The 23,545-nt window shown below is 48.2% G+C and overlaps 4 protein-coding genes across 4 annotated transcripts; 2 read left to right on the top strand and 2 right to left on the bottom strand.

Moving 5' to 3' along the window:
• Window positions 1-251: 251 nt before the first annotated feature.
• Window positions 252-587, top strand: BJ212DRAFT_1401895 (uncharacterized protein). Its single transcript, XM_041337341.1, has one exon. The coding sequence runs from the start codon at window positions 312-314 to the stop codon at window positions 579-581; it is 270 nt and encodes an 89-aa protein (XP_041185748.1). The 5' UTR covers window positions 252-311; the 3' UTR covers window positions 582-587.
• Window positions 588-1,755: 1,168 nt separating this feature from the next.
• Window positions 1,756-2,235, top strand: BJ212DRAFT_1288026 (uncharacterized protein; the record flags this gene model as incomplete). The annotated part of the gene is made up of 2 exons (XM_041332018.1): window positions 1,756-1,917; window positions 1,969-2,235. Coding segments are annotated over 2 exons (429 nt in total), but the record flags the coding sequence as incomplete, so codon positions are not given.
• A 3,050-nt stretch (window positions 2,236-5,285) lies between these two features.
• Window positions 5,286-5,660, bottom strand: BJ212DRAFT_1488282 (uncharacterized protein; the record flags this gene model as incomplete). The annotated part of the gene is made up of 1 exon (XM_041341362.1): window positions 5,286-5,660. One exon carries the CDS (start codon window positions 5,658-5,660, stop codon window positions 5,286-5,288), a length of 375 nt encoding a protein of 124 aa, XP_041185746.1.
• A 14,144-nt stretch (window positions 5,661-19,804) lies between these two features.
• On the bottom strand, window positions 19,805-20,714 carry BJ212DRAFT_1401823 (uncharacterized protein; the record flags this gene model as incomplete). The annotated part of the gene is made up of 3 exons (XM_041337340.1): window positions 19,805-19,955; window positions 20,016-20,446; window positions 20,499-20,714. The coding sequence occupies 2 exons, from the start codon at window positions 20,712-20,714 to the stop codon at window positions 20,216-20,218; spliced, it is 447 nt and encodes a 148-aa protein (XP_041185745.1). The 3' UTR covers window positions 19,805-19,955; window positions 20,016-20,215.
• Window positions 20,715-23,545: the final 2,831 nt, after the last annotated feature.

The following is a 23,545-nucleotide window of genomic DNA, read 5'->3' as shown; positions in this document are numbered from 1 at the left end:
ACCGGATCATAGTATGGCTGTTCGTGTGCCGAGGATCGACGAATTCGCTCGTGAAGTTCTTATTACCGTTGGCTTCGAAAATGGTTGGTATGGCGTGTTTTCACCACGCTATATCCCATCGTTGATCTGTGATGATAACCGTAAAGTCGCGCAGATAAGCTTATGCTTGAAGGATGAATCAGACATGCTACTTTTTCTGCAATTGAACAAGACGCAGATGGGTCGCTCAAATGTCGAAGCACACATGATCGTAGGAGCCATTACGGCATAGCAGTTCAAGCGACAAGAGGGGCCTGTATTCACTTGATGCCATGAATATGCCTTGCATCACCATGGTTGAGGCGCGCCCCACCTTCTACTTGGTGCCCGTCACCAAAGCGTTGAGCGATGCAGCCATTTCCTGTCGATATCCGTCAGATAGGACAGAGGTGTTGAAATGTGAGGCCTGTGAGGTCGCAAGTGACTACAATATTAATGATGGTATGGTCCAGGAGGCACCGCAATGCAGGGGCATTGCCTTGCAATATTATCTTGCATTCAAATCTCTTGCGAAAAGCCACTGGGAGAAGTTTAGTGGTTAAAATCGACATTGTGTGATGATTTGGACGTACTACTGTAACCAAAACAGCTTGTGGTTGGAACTCTAATTCGATGATGACTCAGTACTCAGATCTGCATCTGATTCTTATCCGCGTCTGATGCGGCTGGCCGGCCATATCTAACAGGCTGGCTCTCCTGGTCCTCGTTCACTTTCATGATGCAAAAGCGGGGTAGATGCCTTCCGCTACGCGCAACTTGTGGAATACATAATAGTTCAGCAAGTTTTAGCCGACAAACATAAATGATATCACAGAAAGACATTCGAGTCAGCCACGTAACAATTGGGCCCAAAGGGAGGACTCTACAATTACATTGACAATGGGTAAGTATCTGTCTCGAGAGCAAATGGTCATGGTGCTCACACACGAGTCGCGCTGAATGCCCTACAGGTGCAGGCCAGCGATCCAGAACGTTGACATCGATCTCGAGCGCAACTTTCTTGGTTTCGTTCTGTCCTTACACATGTTAGATGGGAGACTATACTCGCAGTCTACTGCAGGGAGCTGTCACGAACATTCTCGGCGTCAACATTCTGAAGCACGTGTTGTTCATAGCCGCCTAACCGACTTGCTGTGTATTATTGCTTAGCTCTGTCCGCTCACCTCAGACTCTTTCCAATTTCACTAGCTTTTCTTGGAATCAAATCTAGGTGCAACTTCCTCATGTCACAAGCATCAGGCACCAACAGCGTTAAGGATGAGCGCGCCTACAACGACTTGGCTGAGCAACCTTTCCCGGAGAGTGACGACGTAGGACATACAGATGAGTAAGTCGCGGTGTCCTGGAGTCTGCCTGCCATCTGACAGCAAGACAGGGACAAGACAAATTGTGAACCTTCGGCGGAACTGCCATCGGGAATGTAAGTGTTTCTACTCTGATACTTTTGTGTCGCTCCTCACCAGAACTGCAGCTTGAACACAGGGCTCCCCCAACCATCAGAACCTGACATATAGCAAATCACTTCTAATGTTGCACCAGACTGTGATTTAACTCCGTAAGTTTTTATCGATGACGATGGCAAACAAGTTCTGAAATTGTCTGAGTGAAACCGAAAAGGTTGTGGCGGAGAAGGACCAGCCAACTCTAAGCGAATTGTGAGCGAAAAATAAGCTGAGCGATCGCAGCTGACCACATCCTATGCGCAGGGCAAACGTCATGAGACAAGTGTTGGATGTTCTCCAGGACTCGACGGTTGCGTCGAAGATTGGCAAGGACAAACGGTCTCGTTTCTGGGGGGTGTACAAACGAGTCGCAGAGGAACACGACGGCGAGTTCCTCGAGCGATACACTGGTGACATGGACATTGTCTTGGTCTTCGTAGGTTTCGTATGCTTATCGTTGACTCGTTTGAAGACTGATGTTGATCAGTCTGGTCTTTTCTCCGCCGTCAGCACTTCTTTTATTGTAGCGATGGAGGCTAATCTCAGTCCCGACCCCAGCGACACCACGAATGCCCTTCTGAAGCAACTCGTATACATCGGACTCGGCAACCTCGCTGCGGCGGGCTCTACACCCGCAGATCCAGTATCAACGTTGTCGCCTCCCGCACCGACCCTATGGATCCAAACGATCGCATACGCAAGCTTGTCCATGAGCTTGCTTGCTGCATTCGGGGCCGTATTAGGCAAGCAGTGGCTTGGGTACTACAAGTCGAACAGATATGGCCGCGGCTCGCAGGAGGAACGAGGAAAGCGCAGACAGGAGAAGTTCGAAGGCCTCGTCACATGGTATTTTGATGCTGTCGTACAATCTTTTCCGGTCTTACTTCAATTCTCACTTCTTCTCTTTGGAATCGCCCTTGGCGCCCATATATGGTGCGAGCAGCCGAGCATCGCCTGGGTCATTATTGCAACGACGATCTTCGGATTTCTGTTCTACTCGCTGACAGTGATGGCATGTTTAATATCTCCTGCCTGTCCATTTCAAACGCCGATATCGACGATCTTGCGCATCTTGCGCATGGACAGTAAGATCATTTTGTTGAATTCTGGTGGTCGTTCCTGGTCTGAATCAACAAATATTGCAGGGGTTCTACGCCTGGTACTCAAACGAGTATCCTGTTATTTCCAGCAGCTCACAACGTCAGTGCACGGTGAGTCGTGTCTTCTCCCGCGTGCACAAGTGTTGACCGTTTCATGTCAGGCGTGCTGGAACAATTGCTTGGTATTGTCAGATCGAGATGGAGCCGTGTATCTGAAGTATTTAGAGGTAACCTTATCTACTACTACCAAGATATTCTGTGCCGATTTCGGTTCCCAGGGCCTGTACATGCGGTCGGCACATTCACACAACGATCTCTTCAGCAGTTATTCACCACGCTTCATAACTGCCTGCGTTTTGTTGTTCCGCACTCCCTGATAAAGGTCGTGGACCCAGAAGCACAATCGCTCCACCTACATTCGGATGTTTCGTTGGAGAATGAACACGCCCCCGCCCTCCCTGACATACTCACCAGCAATCTCGAAGCACCTAGTATCAAGTGGCTGCTGGAGACATCTACGGATCCTGAAGTATTTCTCGCGACTGTCAGCCTTGTTCCGCTGGTCGAATGGCCCCTGGATCTTGACGTCTCGGACATGCTGCCTCAACTGTATGATATTTATACAAGCTGCGTCGGCTTCCATGGGCAAATTATACCGTCGTTGGAGGAGAAGGCCTCGGCTTGTATAATGGCTCTGAGTCATCTATATTGTGGCCGCGTTCTTCAGGCATATCCTGGCCGTGGCGAATTTCTTCGCCGCGAGAGAAGAGACTATGACATGTTTCTTCAGATGAGGCTGAGCCTGGGGTACATCCGTACAGCCGACCTGACGGTGCTGGCCACGACTATGAATTTTTGTGCTTCAGAAGATCATAATTTGAATTTGTGGTTTCCTTCTTGGCTGGACGAGTGGCCCGACTCTGTCCTTGAGTGGCTGTCACATTCTCTTCCTTACCACTTTGTCACTGGGCGAGTGAATAGAGATGTAGAAGAATTCGCCATCGAGTTGATATCAAAACTGCTATCCTCTTCATCCTCTCCGTCGAATCAGATTATAGCCAATTGCACTCTTCTTGCTTGCGTCATGGTCGGGGTTCGGTTTGACAAGAAGGACATAGTTCGGATTGATAAAAGGTGACATCGACTCATTTGATCCTTCTGCCATGTTTAACAAAGAGATTGTGTAGCTCTGCCCTCCCTCGATTTGCGGATGCCCTTTTGGCGCAGTTCCAAAAGGTCATCTGGGCATACGACGGAGGCGATCTCGATACAGACAGCACAGGAGTTACACGCCGGGCATGGAAGCTCCTTGACATAATTTGTCGCATCATTGAGCCTGCCAAACAATATTATAGTCATTCATACTACATCATGCAGAACCTAGATGTGTGCAGGAAGATTTATTCACGAGCGAGGTCATCCGAACAAAATCATCTCTGGGAATTGTTGAATGCTCTGCAAAATGCACTGCACTTCACGCTCACTGCTGCAAAAATATCTCGGGACCCTGCCCAATTGTGGTATAAGCAGCTTTTTTGGACAGCCAATTCCCACTCGCCAGAAGACTTCGACTGGTTGGTGGACTACCTCGAGTATATCCATTCCGACGACCAGGAAACGGCATTTGACATCCTTTTGCTCCTGGATGTCATGGAAGTGCGCTGCAGCCCTGCTAAACAACACCAGTTCATCGAGAACCTCACCGCCTGCATGGGCAGTGACATGCCTCACCATTTACGCCATGTCGCTCTTCGCGCCGCTCACAGTGCCCGAGAAGAAATTGCTTCAATCGATGCCATTGACGATGCGAAGCTGCGGGATATGATTTTGACCAAGTTTTCCCCCGCTATCCTGACTGTGGTTTGTTCGCAACCAGGTGCAACACTCTCCAACGATGGTCCTGACCGCTTCTTCCGTTCCGACCGCGACTTGTGCTATCTCGAGCTGATCTTTGCTCTCGCAAGGAATTCCAGCTGGCACTCCCATTTGTCTGAGGACCACCATATAGATCGGTGTATTAGCATGATCGCAGAGCACCACTTCATGCAGCATGCATTTTACCTAGCTGGCATCCTCCTCCGAATCGCACCTGGACAGTCATCGGTCACATCGCTCGATTCTATCACAGAGCAGCAGTGGTGGGACATCATGAATGGCGCATGGGCCCATACCAACTATGTAATTAACGACACGCACTGTTTCGAGTTCCTTCCCGTCCTTGTGGAAGGCACGAAGAGGTATATGCGGATTGCTTCGGAATATGATCTCGGGGACCTCATTAGAAATGTGGATTATGTTCTCCAGATACTGGAGAGTCGAGATTCAGAACAGGGAGAGGGAGAGGGTGTTGCCGTTGCTGTGAAAGAGTTGAGGACTGTAGCCAGCGATATGCTTGAGAAGTTGGTCGACGGTAAAGGAGTTATTAGTTCCTAATTAACACGCTGCTTGCATGTTGTACTAAGGACCAGAGGAAGGGACGGTGAAATACGAGTGCGAAAGGGGATAAATATCACGACCAAATCAATATTGATATTCAATTCTGCATCATAGGAGGCAAGTCAACCCTGTACTATATCCATGCAAGTCTATGGTTCTCATACTATCTAAGACTAACCATGATCTCGAGGATATTGATGAGAGCTTCTCAGGTTTGACGAGGGGGTGGATGGGGGGCACTAGCTTGTTTTTAGCTCAATACAAATATTTAACGGGCGCATATATGCTTCCCAATTTTACCCTCAACAGCTATAATGTCCTTTATGACTGCCTCGATACGCGCCTTGAGCTTTTGGTGCCAGTCCAACACCCACTTTTGCAGATCTTCGCGACGCAGTTCGCGGTTGCATAAACTTCGCTTGTCAAGCCTAGATTCGCGGCGGAGGTGCTCCACCGCAACGTCGTGGACTGATTCTTCGAGAAGTGTTCGTTGGTTTTCTAGGAGGACGGGCGTGGTTGCGGAGGTTGTAAATGTCGATTTTGAAGCTTGAGCTCGTGCTAGTATCACATTCCTGCCCTCGTCCAGGATTTCTTCAGAGGGCGCCCGAGGAGTTGTTGGTGCGATTCGGATGAAAGAATGCATCGTATACGATGAGTCACGTGACAGGCTTGACCTCTGCAGCGCGTCTGGTATATGGCTTCTGGGAAATTCTGTCTGCCCAAGTACAGCTACTACACAAGGGATGCAGCCTTTGGGGCAAGATGTCAGAGGTTTCTTCGGATGACTTGAATGACATGCGGGCGCGATCTGCGTATGAAGTTGCTAGGGAGGGTAATTGGGCATGGCATATCGGAGAGAGGCCTGCGTGCGTCTCAGACTCGGATTAAATCTATCAAGGATAGTCAGTAAAGTAGGTAGATAAATGAAGCGTATCGCACGCTGGCAGCACGATAGCATATGTGGACGCTGTCGGGTAGACATTTTCTGTACCCGTTCCCATATAGTGTCAGAGCCAACATACATCTTCGGTGCAGCGAGGAGCGGCCCGAATCTAGTGCGTCATATCAATTGGTGATAGACAAAAAGAACTGTTTGGATTTATAAGTTAGATGGTGCACAACAAAATAAGTCGGATAAATGCACATAACCAGAACAGACTCCCGGATTGCATGGTATTGTAATAGGTTTTTGATACAGTACATGCATCAACACAACCAAGCGCAAGGCCATGCAATATGATTGGGATGCTGGAATAATTGACGCAGCATGATTGAGTGGGTGAAAATTGACGGGGAACTAAGGGGGGACATGGCATGGCATGTACAGGTAACAGAGTCAGGTACTGGCAGCCCGCCGTCGCTACGATTAGGATACTTAGTTCCATACCAAATTGCCAATAAATAGGCAGCTTGCAGTACCATTTGAAAGCACAATCATGTGCGGAAGAAGAACAATGTTCAACACATAAAAGCCAGCTGTTTTCCTACTATCTTCTTCAGAATTATCTGATCCCACATCACACGACTCACAGGCAATGTGTTTCTCCTCTGCGATTATACTCGCCATCGTTGTTGCTTTCAAAGCATCATCAATCTCTGCCATGCCCACTGACGCGGCTATCCTTGCTTAGGCTGAAGCCAACAAATGTCCTAGGTGGTGCCGGAGTGACAACCATTGCAAGCTCGACGACTGCGCTATCGCGTATTGCGTGAGCACGAGTAGCTTTCCCGGATTTGATAACATGACTCACCTGCATGGCAGGACACTGCGCTCAGCAGACGAAAAATTATCTCGTATATAAATATGTAACAATCTAGTAGCGAAACATCAAAACATCAAATAAATTTCATCATAGTACTACAGTTTCAAGGGGACAATGCTGTAGAGAGCGTAAAAACGTGACGGAATGGAAAGACGTATCAGAGATCAAGGAAATGAATAAGAGACTCAGAGGCTGGAAAAACATGCAACGAAAAAGAAAGATAGATGAAAAGTTGGACGATGCAGATTGACTATAGATATGATATGAGCGAACGAGCGATGATCATGGATACAATAATTACGCACCGTCGTCGTGAACGAGAGCAAAGAGACATCGAAAACATTCAACGAAAGAGAAATAGAAACGAGAAAGAACAGAACAGAAAAAAAAACAAAGACAACAAACACGAAAATCGAAACACCACACCCTATACCTCAAGCCCTCAAAAAGATCTCAACAGGAATTGGCTTCCTCCTCAACCCGCACACCCACCCGACGAGCATGAGTTTTGGGCGTGGGCGTGGGCGTGGGCGTGGGCGTACTGGGTTGGGAGGACGTTGTGGGGAATAGGACTCTGCAAACGCGTTTTAGGTTTCATTCTGGGTGTTGATCCGCGAAACAAGGGGGCGAAGATATAATCATACTCAATGGATAAAAATCAGAATTAAAAATAGATAAAAAAGACATAATCGGAAGCAGAGGAGGCGCTTACCTTGACCTCGATCTCGATTCCGATTTCGACCCATACGCCACACGCAACGGATTCATAATCGTGCAGCGAATGAAGATATCGCGGAGCAGCTCCATCGACTTGGGAGTTGGTGGGTTTCAAAGATCGGGAAGATCGGGGCACTTGATTCATAGCTCGAGCTTGAGGATGAGAAGGACGAGTGGAACTGGCTGCTGGAAAAGCGATCGGGAGACGACCAGGGGCATCAGAGTCGGTGCTTGTGCGGGGGAAGTTGAGTGTTTTTGGGACTGCTTGTGAGATGGGGAAGATGTCTTGGGCTGGTGCGAAGGAAAGCCCATGGAAATAGATGGATTTCTCCTCGTCGATCCACACTTGTTCGATTACGAGCCACGTCCGCGTGGTTTTGGTGCTTCGACAGTGGTACCTCGGGTGAGAGTTTGGGCGGGCAGGCGCTGGTGCAGAGAAGAGGATGTAGGCGAGTAATATGAATGTAGGCCTCTAAGGAATTGTATACACGGAATTCGAGTAGGACTAGATAATGCATGCAAGTGCCGCGTGAATATGTGCTGCTTATGTCACGGCCATGGAGGCGCATGCGTCAGCTCTAATTCGAATTCATCGAGGATAATTAAGTTTCGAGTAATGTTGCATGATGCCGCCTACGTCACGGCCGCGGCAGGTGCAGCCATGTCAATTGCGTCAGCTGCTGACTCACCTCCAAGTCTTCGACTCTCTTTTAGTCACTCGTTGAATAAGCAAGCCAGGAGACTGGTATATATAAACCCATGTCTTTCTTCTGAGTTCCAGTATCCGCCAACTTAGCTATATCTAACATCATGTCCAAGTATCCCACACGCAAAATTGGCACCGACGATGTCTCTGCCATCGGCTTTGGCGCCATGGGCTTAGGAGCGTTTTATGGTCAGACTGGTTCAGATGAGGAGCGCCTCAAGGTGAAGAGCGACCACTCTGCTGTATGACACATTAATTGATGATCGCGTCTTGTAGGTTTTGGATAAAGCATATGAGCTCGGCTGTACTTTCTGGGACACTGCCAATATCTATGGAGACAGCGAAGAGCTTATCGGCAAATGGTATGTCGTCCTGCGCTGTAACAGTAATAGCCCCTCACAAACCAGGAGTGCAGGTTCAAGTTGAACCCCGAAAAGCGGAGCAAAATCTTTCTTGCTACGAAATTTGGTATCACCATGAGTGGATCTGACGGTAGAGGGGTTGACGGATCCCCCAAAAATGTCCACGAGTCATTTGCAAAATCACAAAGGTTGCTTGGCGTCGATAAGGTCGACCTTTATTACTTGCATAGGTGCGCCACAGCGTGTTAAACAGGTTATGCGTAAACTTCATTATCATGCAGACCAGACCCCCAAATACCAATCGAAGTAAGTCTCCGTCTGTGGACTCCGAAGTTTTCTGAACCCAGTTAGGAAACTGTCAGTGCCATGGCAGAACTTGTCAAGTAAGCGAACAGTTTGTGGAACCTTGGCTCATGCTCATCGCTGGGAAGACAGGGGAAAGTGAAGTATCTTGGGCTGTCAGAATGCACTGCGGATACCTTGCGCCGCGCTCAAAAAGTGCACCCTATCGCTGCTGTCCAAGTGGAGTACTCGGCTTTCACGCTCGACATCGAGGACCCAAAGCTCAATATTCTAAACACCGCTCGCGAGCTTGGAATAAAAATCATTGCCTACTCGCCCCTTGGCCGTGGTTTGATCACGGGACAGTATGTAAGTACCGTGGACCGGTCAAACTCATTTGGACACTCACGGCATGAAAAGAAATCTCCAGATGACTTCGAACCTAATGATTTCAGGAGGATGGTTCCTAGGTATGTGTCACGTCAGTGCCTAATGGGACTCACTCAAACTGTACTTTGTTAGATACTCGAAGGAGAACTTCCCGAACATCTTGAAGCTGGCGGATAACCTGAAGAGAGTAGGCGAGCAATATAACGCAACCGCTGGACAAGTGGGGTTGGCATGGCTTCTTGCCCAAGGTGAGGATGTCATCCCCATTCCGGGTACAAAGAAAATCAAGGTCAGTAGCCACATCAGCGCGTATAATCTCGGCATTCACGATTTTGACTTGTACAGTATCTCGAGGAGAATCTCGCTGCTGTCAATGTGCCGTTGAGTCCTGAAACAGTCCAGGAAGTACGTAAGATTGCAGAGAAGGCTGATTGGGTAGTTGGGGATCGCTATCCTGCAGCGACTATGAAGACGCTGTATGCAGAGACACCACTTCCGAAGAGCACCTGAAGTGTGTCATGAATCCGAGCCACATGGATACATTCTTGATGATTGTGACTGTACTTGTACGTACCTGAAGTAAAGCCAGATGTATGTTTCGGTCGATCAATGATAAATGGCAGTGCTGAAGTGCTGGCTGCGACTACAACATGTTTGGAGATAACCCAGAGGGACATATTGGTACAGTCAACGAGATGGTGCTCGCCCCGACTGTGCAACTTTGTTTTCCGGAAGATGACGATGATGGATTTTCGTGGTATACTTTTGGGTTAGGTGAGTTGTCTGTTCTTGAGTGGCTGTCACATTATTGACTCTCAGCAGAACGGTGGACGCATCGCAATGTTGCGAAGGTGATGCTTCACATGGAACGCGAATTGAAAGTTTAAGCCGGCAATCGCAGAAAGATAATCTGCCCTAGATCAAAAGAGAAGGAAGACAGCTGTTCTTTCTATATGCGGAGGGAGGGAGGACGACGCTGGCACGCAACACCATCGCTAGTACTGTGGGTAAGTGCACATCTGTCTTGAGCAAATGGTCACGGCGCTCGGCGCTCGCACGCGACCCGCATTGAACGTATTTGACGACTAAGGTTTCTTCAGACAGCGCCTGAGGAGCTGTCAGTGCGATTCAAACGAAAGATCCAACACGCACGATGACACCTACTACTCGATGTCATCGAGAACGTGTCGAATTTCGAAGGCGATGAGGAATTTAGACTTGGCTTGGCTCATCTTCACAACTTACACCAAGATGGAAAGCTTCTCCCAGTAGCTCTTGGCCAGGGTCTCGAACGCGGCATGATGTTGTAATGCATGTACTACACGCAGACATTACAACAATATATCACGTGAGTATCCTATACGCCGGGTCCTCCATACCACTGTCGACTTCGCATTTGTATTTTTGCACCTTTGTCTCAGGCTCCGGATATGCTTCATCGATGAGGTATTTGGTGACAGGGACGAGGTAGAAGGTGATGCACGTTCCTGTCATTGTGATGCAGGGTAAGGACATCTCGTCAAGAAGGACGAGGCCCATGCGTTGTCGATTGCGGTTGTTGTGCTGAAACGCTGCGATTACCTCTCCAATCACCTGAGGTTCAGGACTTTGGTATTCGTCAGAGTCTTATCGTCTTCAACCATCTGGATTCTGGATCATCTTGATAAATCCAGCAGGCAGATATTTACTTGTGCAGGTTTCCTCTCGCCACAGATCAACAGGAGGATATGATAATATGATACCTGACGCGTATCGCTAGTTCGCGTCCCTCATTTGTGGTGAGAACAACACCGTTGATTTGGGTTCATGTGTTGGGTTGGTGGCATCTTCCAAGAACCTTAGAAACCTGTAGGCCTTCTCTCAAACGAAGAGAGGCTTGGACTACATAGGAACGAGGGAGATGGTCCCGAAGGAAGAAGAATGAAAAAGGATGTTGAGATGGAGAACGAAAAGACAACGTGTAGGATGAATGGTAATACTTGTGTATAAATTGAAACACATACGGAGAATGTGCTGTGATACTCCCACATGTATATCACTCGATCTTCATGTCGTCTGCATCTTGTCCAACAGTACCAGTGTCATTTAAGGACAAACAAAGTGCGAGGGAGTGGCAGTGACTGCGGAAAACCTTTGGAGGCAACGACTTTGTGAAAATATCAGCCATCATGTAATATCTGTGTGGTATGTATGGAATGATGATGATCCCGGTCACGGATAAAATGAGTTCGGACGTGAAGCGCAGTGATGGAACTGGGAGTTCTTCATCGATGTTGAGCTCGGGTCCCATTTAGTGTTGTTGGCAGAATGAAATATTTCTGCCAAGGAAAGCGCAAGTTCTTGGCACTTGACTTTGGCACGCTAATTCAAGTAGTGTTGAGGTAGTGGACGCCCTCGATGGGCCCAAATTTCAAGTCGAGGCGATAAGGAAGTCACTTGGCCTGGTTTACACCAAGACGACAACGTTCAAGAACACCCTCAGCGTCAATAAACACGTGTTCAGGATGGTTGCAGCTGCAGGCGCTCAACCAGTGCTGTGTACCACCAGTCCTTATCTCTCTGTGCGCTCAGACTCTTCCTCATTCCACTGGCTTTGATTTTGGATCTAAATACCTATAGCTCTCACTTCCTCATGTCAAAAGCATCTAGCACTAGCGGCGCCGAGGACCAGGGCGCCCATACAGACGAGCAGCCTGGCCCAGAACAGGATACCACAGGACTCCAAGAGAATTCAGAGTAAGTGACCGATTCCTGGCATCTGTCACCAGTATAACAGCAAGATAGGGAGAAGGGAAATGGTGAACCTTCAGCGGCGGAGTTACCGTCAGGGATGTATGTGGTTCTGCCTTGATGTTTCTGTGTAACACCTCACCAGAACTCCAGCTCGAACATTGGGCCTTCCCAGCCATCAGAACCTCACGAACAGGAAAGTGCTTCTAAAGTCGCACCGAACGGCGATTTAGTTTCGTAAGTCCCATTCAATGGCGATTTTAAACAAGCTCATGAATTGTCTCAGCGGGCCGCAGAAGGACCAGCCAACTCTAAACGAATTGTGAGCAAACAATAAGCCGAGCGATTGCAGCTGATGACACCCTATGCGCAGAGCGGATACCATGAAGAAAGTATTGGAAGTTCTCCAGGACTCGACAATTTCATCCAAGAGTGGCAAGGACAATCGGTCTCGTTTCTGGGGAGTGTACAAAAGAGTCGCGGAGGAACACGACGGCGAGTTCCTCGAGCGATACACTGGCGATATGGACATCGTTTTGGTCTTCGTAGGTTTCGCGTGCCTATCTTTGACTCGTTTAAGACTGATGCTTGATCAGTCCGGTCTTTTCTCAGCTGTCAGCACGTCTTTTATAGTGGCGATGGAGTCCAATCTCAGTCCCGACCCCAGCGACACCACGAATGCCCTTCTGAAGCAACTCGTGTACATCGGACTCGGCAACTTCACTGGAGCGGGCTCCACGCCCGCAGATCCAGCATCTATGTGGTTGCCGACCGCGCCGACCCTATGGATTCAAACGATCGCATACGCAAGCTTGGCCATGAGCTTGCTCGCTGCATTTGGGGCCGTACTAGGCAAACAGTGGCTCGGGTACTATAAGTCGAATAGATATGGTCGTGGCTCGCAGGAGGAACGAGGAAAGCGCAGGCAAGAGAAGTTCGACGGCCTCGTCACATGGTATTTCGATGCCGTCGTGCAGTCCTTTCCGGTCTTGCTTCAGATCTCCCTTCTTCTTTTTGGGATCGCCCTCGGCGCCAATATGTGGTACGAGCAGCGCAGCATCGCTTGGGTGATCATCGCCACAACGGTCTTCGGATTTCTGTTCTATTCGCTGACAGTGATGGCATGTTTGATATCTCCCGCCTGCCCATTCCAGACACCGATGTCGACGGTGTTGCGCATGCTGGGCATGCACAGTAAGATCATTTCGTGAATTCTCGTGGTCGTTTCCAGTCTGAATGAGTATTGCAGGAGTTTTACTCCTGATCTTCGAACCAGCCTTCAGGCATTTCCAGCAGCTCAAGACGTCAGCACACGGTGAGCTATAGTTTATCACGTGTGCACAGGCTTTGACCATTTCTTGTCAGCTGTGCTGCAACGAATGCTTGATACCCTCAGACCGAGATGGACCCGATTGTCTGAAGCATTGAGAAGTGACGTTCTTATCTACTCTTACACAGGACACCCAGTGCTCATTTCACTTCCCAGGCACTGTGCATGCTACTGGCAAATTCGCACGACGCTCTCTTAAGCTGTTATCCGCCGCGCTTCACAATGGCCTGCGTTCTTTGGTTCCGCGCTCTTCGACAAATGATGTAGACTCAGAGGCACAACCGCTCGACCAGGCTCTGGATGTTTTGGCGATGAATAAATGTACCCTTTCCCTCCACCTCCCAGACATACTCACCAGCAATCTCGAAGCACCTAGCGTCAAGTGGCTGCTGGAAACATCCACGGATCCTGAAGTATTCATCGCGGCGGCCAGCCTTGTTCCGCTGGTTGAATGGCCCCTGGATCTTGACGTCTCGGACATGCTACATCAATTGTCTGATATTTTCACAAGTTGCGTCGGCTTTGATGGGCAAATTGTACCATCGTTGGATGGGAAGGCCTCAGCTTGTATAATGGCTATGAGTCATCTATATTGTGGCCGCGTTCTTCATGCATATCCAGGCCGCGGTGAGCTTCTTGGCCGCGGGAGAGCAGACTTCGACATGTTTGAAAATATGACCTTAAGGGACATTGGTCACGCCAACGACACGGTGCTTACCACGACTATGAATCTTTGTCTTCCTGTCAACTGTGAACTTGTGTGGTATTCATTGGATGATTGTCCCGACCATGTCATGGAGTGGCTGTCACATTGTCTTCCTTGCCACTTTGTCACTGAGCGAGTAAATCAAGATATAGAAGAATTCGCCATAAAGGTTATATCAAAACGACTATCCCCTCCATCCTCTCCGTCGAATCAAATCATAGCCAATTGCACTCTTCTCGCTTGCGTCATGGTCGGGGTTCAGTTTGACAAGAAGAACATAATTCGGATTGATAAAAGGTGCTCTTGACTCATTTGCTGCTTCTTCTGCTATGTTTAACAAAGAGATCGCGTAGTGCTGCTCTGCCTCAAGTCACGCAATCCCTTTTAGCGCGGTTTCAAAGCGTTCTCTGGGCATGGGATGGAGGCGATCTCGATAAAGACAGCACGGGAGTCACACGCCGAGCATGGAACCTCCTGGACATTATCTGTCGCATGCTCGAGCTTGCTCGAAGTCACTATTATCGTTCATCCGACACCACGCGAAACCTGGACGTGTGTAGGAAGATTTATTCACGAGCGAGGTCATCCGAACAAAATGATCCCTTGGTTTCATTTGCAGCTCTACGAAATGCACTACAGTTCACGCTTACCGCTGCCCAAGTGTCTCGGGACCCTGCCCACGTGTGGAATACATATTTTTGGTTGGCAGGCAATTCCCATTCGCCAGAAGATTTCAACTGGCTGGTGGAGTATCTCGACTACATCTATTCCGATGACCAAGAAGTGGCATTTGACGTCCTTTTGCTCATGGGTCTCATGGAAGTGCGCTGCAACCCTGCTAAACAGCATCAATTCATGGAGAGCCTCGTCGCCTGCATGGGCAGTGACATGCCCGTCCATTTGCGTTATGCTGCTCTTCGCGCTGCTCGCATTGTCCGAGAAGAAATTGTCTGGATTGACGCCATTGATGTAAATCTGCGGGACATGGTTTTGACTAAGTTATCCCCCGCTATCCTGACTACTGTTTGTCCACGACCAGACACCACACTCGCCGACGATCCTCACCACTTCTTCCATGATGACCGCGACTCGTGCTATCTCGAATTGATCTTTGCCCTTGCGCGTAATTCCAATTGGCACCCCCATTTGTCTAGGGATCACCATATAGATCGGTGCATCAGCATGGTCGGAGAGTACTGCGGATCATACTCGAGGCATGCCTTTTACCTATCTGGTATCCTCCTCCGAATCCCATCTGAACAGTTGTCGGTTACACCATTCGATACTATCACAGAGCAGCAGTGGTGGAACGTGATGAGAATGGCATGGCGCTATGCCGATTTTCTAATTGGTGATATTCACTGTTTCGAGTTCCTTCCCGTCCTTGTGGAAGCCACGAAGAGGTATATGCAGATTGCTTTGGAAGATGGTCTCAAGCAGCTTGTTAGTTATGTGGATGATGTTCTCAGAGCACTGGAGAGGCGCGATTCAGAGCAGGGAGAGGGAGAGAGTGTCACCGTTACTGTGAAAGAGTTCAGGGCTGTAGCCAGCGATATGCTTGAGAAGTTGGTCAACAGTAAAGGAGTTATTAGTTCCTAATTATCACATTGTTTGCATGTTGCACTAGAAATCAGAGGAAGGGATGCAGTGCGGAAGGGGATAGGTATCATAACAAAAGAGTGTTGTTGCCCTAGACCTTGCGGATGAAATGACAGCTTCGTTTCACGTTTCGTATTACTTTCGGTACCTTTGATTTCAAACCTTCAGTAACTACGATCTTGCTCGCTGGGCTTCTTGGGTGCTTCCTTGCTTATTGTCGTCACTGTTTTATTTGTATTTCTCTCCTACGGTAACTTGGCCAATTGATCATGAATCTGAATCTTTGAGTGGTGACAGGGTCGACTGAGTACTGCGCTTTTTGTGGGGGTCTGATGGTCATGGCGTACTAGGAATTTGCCAACATGAAGATTGCTCGGTAAGATAGAATGCGTCCTCTATGAACTTATAAAATGCCTGAAGTGCGAGCAAAATCGATTGCTGACCATCGCAGCTGGTATCGAGGGATGCGGGATCGGACTCATCTGAATTTTGCGTCTGCACTGGCAGGAGTGCAGAAGTGCTCGACGTTTGGAAGCCTGCCAGTGTAGACGGGAGAGACATATGCCGCTTATCATGATGTGTCAATGGTGCGGAAACGGAGGATATAGTATGAGATTGGGTAGGGCCAGCATGGACTTGGCCCGAATGTAAGGATGACGGATGTCCAGAAGCCGGGGGTTTCAAAGTCACGGTGCTGGAGCAAGATTGTGCGTTCCATAGAGCTCAAGTCCACAACTGCATTCGGCAAGACCCGGCGATGCACCTGCGAAAGAATGTTAAGGTATGAGTGTGTACTACTCTTGTGTGGCATGACAGCGACGAAAATTTGAGAACCAAACGCGCCGTAATTAGCGATCTATACTCAGATATTTTGTATGTAGCCTCGATGAACCCGAGCTTTTCGGCTGGAGACACAGGGCCTGTCGAATACATCTATTTTTCGGCGGACACTTCGAGCTCAACTGCTGACGGTATTACGCTTCTCCTATCTCGCATTCTCAAGACTCGCAAGTCGAATGCAGTATTGATCAAATCTGCATAATTGAACATATCATCAATGCGCAAAACGGAAATCGAGTCTTCTGTTCCCAACATCCTTGGTCGTAGTCAGATAGTGTACACGTTCCTGTCATTTAACAAGTATTTAGCGCCAGAACCCTAGCTCTTTAGAAAGTCCACGATGAACTCACCTCTGTCGTCATCGCATCCCAAATCTTGGCTCGTTGTCGGTTGCGCCAGATGTAATATGCCTTCGAAGCTGGGTACAAAATAAAGATGTTGACGATGCAGATGATAATGAGGATCATGTTGCCGCGTTGGTCTGCGCGCGTGGATGAGTGTGACGATCATGTTGCCTGGGAAAGAAAAATAAGAGTGACATACATCTGGGAGCCTCGCTAGCTACGTAGATCTGTGCGGATATGATTCCGCTGGCTTGCACGAACCTAGTGGAAGGTGAGTATGTCTCCAGTTTGAAAATGGAGAATTCCACACATGTTGTATAACGACGCGTTGACTGTTCGACTTGCCACTGCCCCGGCGTTACGAGAGCACCACGCCACCTGCAACAATAGATGAATATTTCACTCGAGGATCGTTCTAAGTAGTACCTGGATTGCATGGGTATAACTGGTAACACGAGGACGTCAAGAATGGTCTTCAAGAATATTAGTGCGAACTTACGGATATGACAACAGACCAGTCACCACAGCCTGAACAGTTGAGTAAGCCGCGTATGATACGCTACGTAAAACGCGCCACTCACAAAAAATATCCAAGGATTAGGGCTGCTGGGCAATGCATAGAGTGCAACAAGGAAAGGTAACGTCCAAACGTCCTCTATCATCGACACAATAGAACGCTCGTTGACGAGCTCTGAGACAAGCGTGATCAAAAACATGGTGACAATTCCGACAGCCTGATAGGGTATCGTAAGGAGATTGGTATCAAATGTATTGAATCTGGGTTCCTAGTATTGAGCATGTCAAACGAAGGGATACTTGTGATACCCACCCGATGTCCGTAAGTAGTAAAGTGAGATATGTCGAAGGGGGAGTATTCGGGATGCCAAACATGAGGCCGCTACGTTTCATGAATGCCTAGCTCTTACAAAGATCAGGGGAACGGCGTACAGGATGTAAATTGGCCAAAGGTCATAATCACACACTGCTGTCCACAGACGACGCAATGTAAGGCCCTCGCGGTTGTGCATGTCACCCTGAGGGGGTGAGTTAGTTACAGAATCTAACGAGACTGGGACACAATTACTTACCTTAGTGGGATCATCCCGAAGTACCCGGTTGACGATAATGATTTCTTCTCTTTCCGTGAACCAACCGTTTGGCCGGAACCATGTTTTGGTCTGCGTGGGCGATGGAGGCATGTTGAAAAAACTGGAAAATCCTATAAGCAGAGTGATGAGTCCCCTGTGGGAGGGTCAAGTTCGCGCGTCTTATGCCATTAGAAAGAAATAGACGCACTCAATCATGAACAGCCACCTTCGATCAAGTCAGGCCTTTGCGAAATGAGCATCAAACTTCTACTCACCGCCATCCAGCAGCGCCAGCCACACCATCCATGTGAAGCGTGCCATAGGCCAAAAAACTAGCAACGATACCAACAAAGTTCAAAGACATCCAGAACAGGGCAAGGCGCATGGGTAGCTCCGTCTTCGTGTAAAAGTCTGTCCGAAAAGTCAGTAGTATAAGATGAGGTGGAAGGTAACTGACATACAAGATAGATATAATATCAGGTCAGGGATATAGCTGTGGAATGTAAAAAAAGTGTACTCGAGCGCGGGCAGGAGTTGGACTTACCCGCCTTGCAAGGCGCTGAATTCACTAGTTAGTGAGAATAAGCTTTGGGACAGTAATTACATAATATTACCCAAGAAGCGCCCGGCAGATCAGGAACGAGGTCCTACCGGTCAGCCAGAATTGTGACAGAGACACGAAACCTGTGAGCTATCGATGAGAACTGTTTTGATACAGTTGTTCTGCTGCATACTCCAGAGGCAGATTTGCGTTGGTATCCAGCGGTCGGGGCCAACCTTCAATACGATCATAAGCCACATGAAACAATCTACAGTAAATACACGCACTCGCTTCGAGACAAGTTGTGAAGGTAGCTCTGCGCATAAGAATGCCAACAAGAACACGGTATTTCCGAGGTTGAAGTCTGGATGACTAGAAGTCAGAATATTGTTCAGATAGCAATCGAACAAACTTGCCGTCTGTAGTCAATCCAAGATCCTGCAAAAAACTGTCCGAGTTTGCCTGGCTGATATTGCTCCTGTCCAAGTTCAAGGCGGAAAATCCTATAGTTGCCATAAGCATAATCTTCCAATCCAACTTGCGGACCAGGGCCTTCCTCCCATGTAATATGAGCAACCTCACTTTAAATCACGATAAGTATAAAAACTGACCCTTTCCTCCCTGTACGTCCAACGAGCGGTTGGATCGAATCTGTGGAGATTCTCGTATTCCTTCTTGGGCCAATAGTGTGGCGCAAGATCAGGATCATCAAAAACAGAACGTCTGGTCGCGATTGCATCAGGGTCAGGGGCGACCGTCTGCCTTCGACGAAAGATGGCCGTTGTCCACGATGACTGTTCCTCCACCTCATCCACCAGGTCATCAGTGGGTAAAGAAGAACTTCTTTTATCTATTGAAGACAGTAGAGAGACAGGCAGACTAAAGTCGTCCGTCGTCGGGATTTGCTGCTCTGGGGTAGCACTCACAGAAGTCATCATCGAAAGGACCGAGTGCAGAGGAAGAAAGATTCCCGTATAAAGCACTTAAATAGGACAAGCACGGCCGCCCCACCATCTATCCCCACTGGCATGTAACGCGGAATTGTGTGGGTGATATCACATTCCTGATCAATGGCGTAACGTCCCGTTCTAACAATAGGCAGAACTATGCGATTGACCTGCAAATTTTGTTATTTGTCATAACATTTGGACGCAGCGCGAGACTAACGACTAAATCCTGAAGTGTTCGCCCAAGTCAGTACTCGCAAAAACAGCATGTTCGCCCTAATGTACTTAATGGTCGGCCTGTCGGCTATACAGTTTATGGATTGGCGATTTGAGCACATTATACGTCCCAAAATGGCCGTCAAAAACCAGGGGCACACCAACAGGGATGTGACTAAAGATGTTATCATGCATATGGTGCGCTTCAGAAGATGGCGGAGGTGGGGAAAAACAACTTTATGGAAGCCAGACATCATACATCACGGGACGGCGTATGAATTGCGATATCTGGCGCAAGTTCTTTATCTCACGTGATTACACAGCATGATGTTCATATTGGGTGACGTTCCATAACTGTTCGAATTGAATACAGCACACTTTTTCATGATGTATACGTTTCAGTAGTTTTCCTTGGTTTGATTTGATAACCGACTCACCTGCATGGCAGGACCAATATTTTCATTACGCCCGCTAAACGAATAATTCTCTCTCATATATACATACAAGCCGTCACCTCCGGTCGTTGCTTGTGATTCTGGATCCATTCATTACAAAAGCAAGGGCTTGTACACGATATTGGCACAATCTTTTTCCCCGTTCGTTGACACAAATAAACAGACTGTATCTCGTCGATTCTTCACGCGTGACAGCGCAGTATACAGTCGACCAAACGCAAAAGGATCAGTTCTTGGCATCCATTGAACGTAGTTGCATAAGCAAGTCTTAAGGAAAATTGCTTGTGATTCACCGTGCAGCCTGAGCGATAGGGATTGAATGTAAAAGTCGTCCGTGGAATGCAGTGGCTTTCGAAGTTGTTTAGTAGCTGGACTTCAACGAATCGACGATGGAGGGTTATTATGTGTATTCTCTACCACGTCAAAAATAAGTGTAAATCATTGAAATGAACGACCCACATTCACCGGTATCTCAGGATTCTTCGCCTGTGGGCCTCGCATGTACTTATCAGAGAGTTCTTCGGAAGTACTGAAGAGCTGCTGCTGGATTTGAGAAAACCTCTCTGCTAGGACCTTGGTTCTTTTAACTGGATAACGAGGAAACGGATTGTCCAGAAGTACGTCGTTTTTCTTGTTGCTTTCCTGAAGGCGTTTCAAATGATTCTTCTGCACTACTGACATTTGGAACCATTGACTGGGGTAAGCAGTCTCCCCGTATCAATGGTGCTAATTTGTTGTTCTAGAACCGAGAACGTTAGAATGATGCGCGAGAACGAGAAGGCAAAGACATAATCGGAAGCGGAGGAGGCGTCCGCCTTGACCCCGATTTCGATTTCAAGTGCCACACGCAACGGACTCAGAATCGTGCGTGAAGGGTCGATCGATCAGCAACAGGTGAGAATATCGTGCATATTTGAACGTCCTATTTTCCTATATAGGCAAGTTAAGGATGATCGACTGACCCTCGGAACAGCTGGGACACTCACAACGTGTAAGTCACTGTTATCCCAAACCCTTGAGACTTACCGCAATATTCCCTGCATAAGAACAGATATTCAAATTAGGGGTGTGCACTCCATGGGGCTCAAGTCCACAACTGCGTTCGGTAAGACTCAACGCAACTGCGAAAAAAATGTTAATATGAGTATATAGTACTCCCGTGTGGCATGACAGCGACACAAATTTGAGAGCTAAACACACCATTCTTTCATAATGGGAATATACGCAAAACAAGGCAGCAATAGGCTAAATATTGTGACAACCATTTCTTGAGAAGCGGAAACGGTAGGTAAAGTAATCAGTTGAACTGATACAAGATCACCATCGATACAGAGGTTGCAGTCGAACGATATTGTTAATGCAACTTGGTCCGCTTGTGAGTCACACAATCTCTATGGGATATATCAGAAACGAAGAATATATTCAGATATCATCATCCTTTCGCCAGGACCCTGGAAATCGTGAATGATTGCTCATGTGATGCGGCAGATATACCTACGAATTCGCGGCACCACAATTATCGGCATCGTTTCGACGACGAAATAGTGGTAGTCTATCCAAGAAACGACGCTTGGATGAGGATGAGGGAGGTATCGGGCTAGGAAGGACTTCAGGAGACTCCTCTGGTTGGTCCGAGTCCTTTGGATGATAATTAGGCGTCTGAAACGTAAACTACACAGCCCACATATTGGCACTTACTTCAGGAGTATTGTTAATCTCGTTGCTGGGCCAATTCTCAGTAAACGCTGAGGGAACATTCAGATCGGATGGAACCTATGACAGTCAAATCAGAGATATCGCGCTATGGTACGATATACGTACTCCATTCTGGAGCGCCAACGGGGGAAGGAAGCCAGCGACCTGCAGCTGGTTATGAGTATTGAAAGCATAAGCAATGTTTCCCTACCTCCTGTATCAAAAGTTCGTTAAGGACCTGAAATAATTGCCCGCATCAGCTACTTCGAACACTGAGCGCACAGTGCAAGCGGTTCTTACATCTTCATCTGAGGGTGCCAGCGGCAATTCCGGAGCTGGTTCACAGCTACCCGTGATACCAGCTTCTGGCTTAGTGTATGGCTCTATATCCCACAGGTACACCTTGGTATCTTTCCCGCCACATGCGACGCGCTTACGGTCAGGGGAGAATGTGACGCAATAGAGTTCGTCGGCATGCTCGAAGGGCGGGCTGACTGCTTCATAAGTGCGCACGCTCCACAGGCGAACAGTACAATCAGAGGATGCGCTTGCAATGAAGCGCCCATCAAAAGATATTGCGATGGCGTGAACCGTGTTAGTGTGTCCCTGAAGGAGAGCGACTTGGGCTCCGGTCCCTGACGACCAAACCCGGATCGTTCCATCTCGAGAACCTGAGAACATTTGTTCTCCGTTTCTCGACCAACAGACACTCGTCACCGCATTAAGAGGACCTCCAACATCCAGGGTAAATCTCCCCAAGCCACTTCCTTCAGGCAATCGTATTACGTTTGTCTCTTTGGGGTGGGTTGGAGTAGGCCGTCCTCGCGGTGGGACAGCAGTTCGCCGTGGTTGGTCTTCGGTATTTCTCATTCGTCTTGATCTTCTAAACCTTGGTCGTTCCATCGTGATTGTTGGGGTCTCTTGGAAGCCAACTGGTAATCGACCGCCCGTCTATAAGACAGTCATCCGACCAGCACGGGCTGCATATTCGATACCTAGTTTGGCGTACCCCTCCCACGTTCCCAACATGCACAGTACGCATTGTGGGTGTAGATACGCACTGCATGTTTGCACAGCCTACACGTGTTAAGCATCGCGCATCGTGGCTACCTTGCATCATATGGACGAGGTCACTCGTGTTAGTGTCTTTGGACCGCTTTCGGAACGAAGTAAGCGGTGAATTTGCTGTAACTTGCTGCAAAATTTGGCTTCCCGGGAAGAACCGTCGGATCACGTGGGGACAACATTTCTTCAGAAAAGTTGATTCACAGCATCATCATTCTTCTGACATCTGACACTTTTCCTGCATATATAGTCGTGTTTACAACTGCTACTCCGACTTCTCCATCGCCAGGCATGATAAATGAGGTGGAAACGGATCTTGCACCCGATTCAAGAAGGCTTTACTCATGAGCATGCTTTGTCCTTTCTGAACGTCCTCCCTTGGCACTTGCCAATCATTTCAAGATGGTCTGTTGATTGCGACTTTGTGCTGATTGTGCACCATAACTATCTAGGTATTAAAGCCCTTGTAGAGGATTCTTTGACTGCATCGATACTTTCAATTCGTCGTTAGGCGCAACATCTTAATTAATCATGTTCCAACCACCTTCGAAGAAGACGAAGACCATTTAGTGTGCACAAACCGGTTTCGAGATTCTGGCGGTTGGAAACAGAGGGAAAACGGAATCCTGCGCAGCCCAGGTAGTGCGAGGCATAGGGAAAGATTCAGTGTACATCTGACTTGAGTTCTCCTGCACGAAAATGGCGCACAAACACCACGAACGTCTCCATAGAGAAGTGAGAACTTTTTCGAT

Source organism: Suillus subaureus (genome assembly GCF_016647635.1).
Source record: "Suillus subaureus strain MN1 chromosome Unknown BJ212scaffold_140, whole genome shotgun sequence".
Classification (NCBI taxonomy): domain Eukaryota; kingdom Fungi; phylum Basidiomycota; class Agaricomycetes; order Boletales; family Suillaceae; genus Suillus; species Suillus subaureus.
The sequence above is the reverse complement of the archived record's forward strand: the minus strand, read 5'-3'. Positions and strand labels throughout refer to the sequence as shown.

Bases quoted from the DNA above. Each gene is read 5' to 3' on its own strand.
- BJ212DRAFT_1401895 (XM_041337341.1), top strand. From the start codon at position 312: ATGAATATGCCTTGCATCACCATGGTTGAGGCGCGCCCCACCTTCTAC.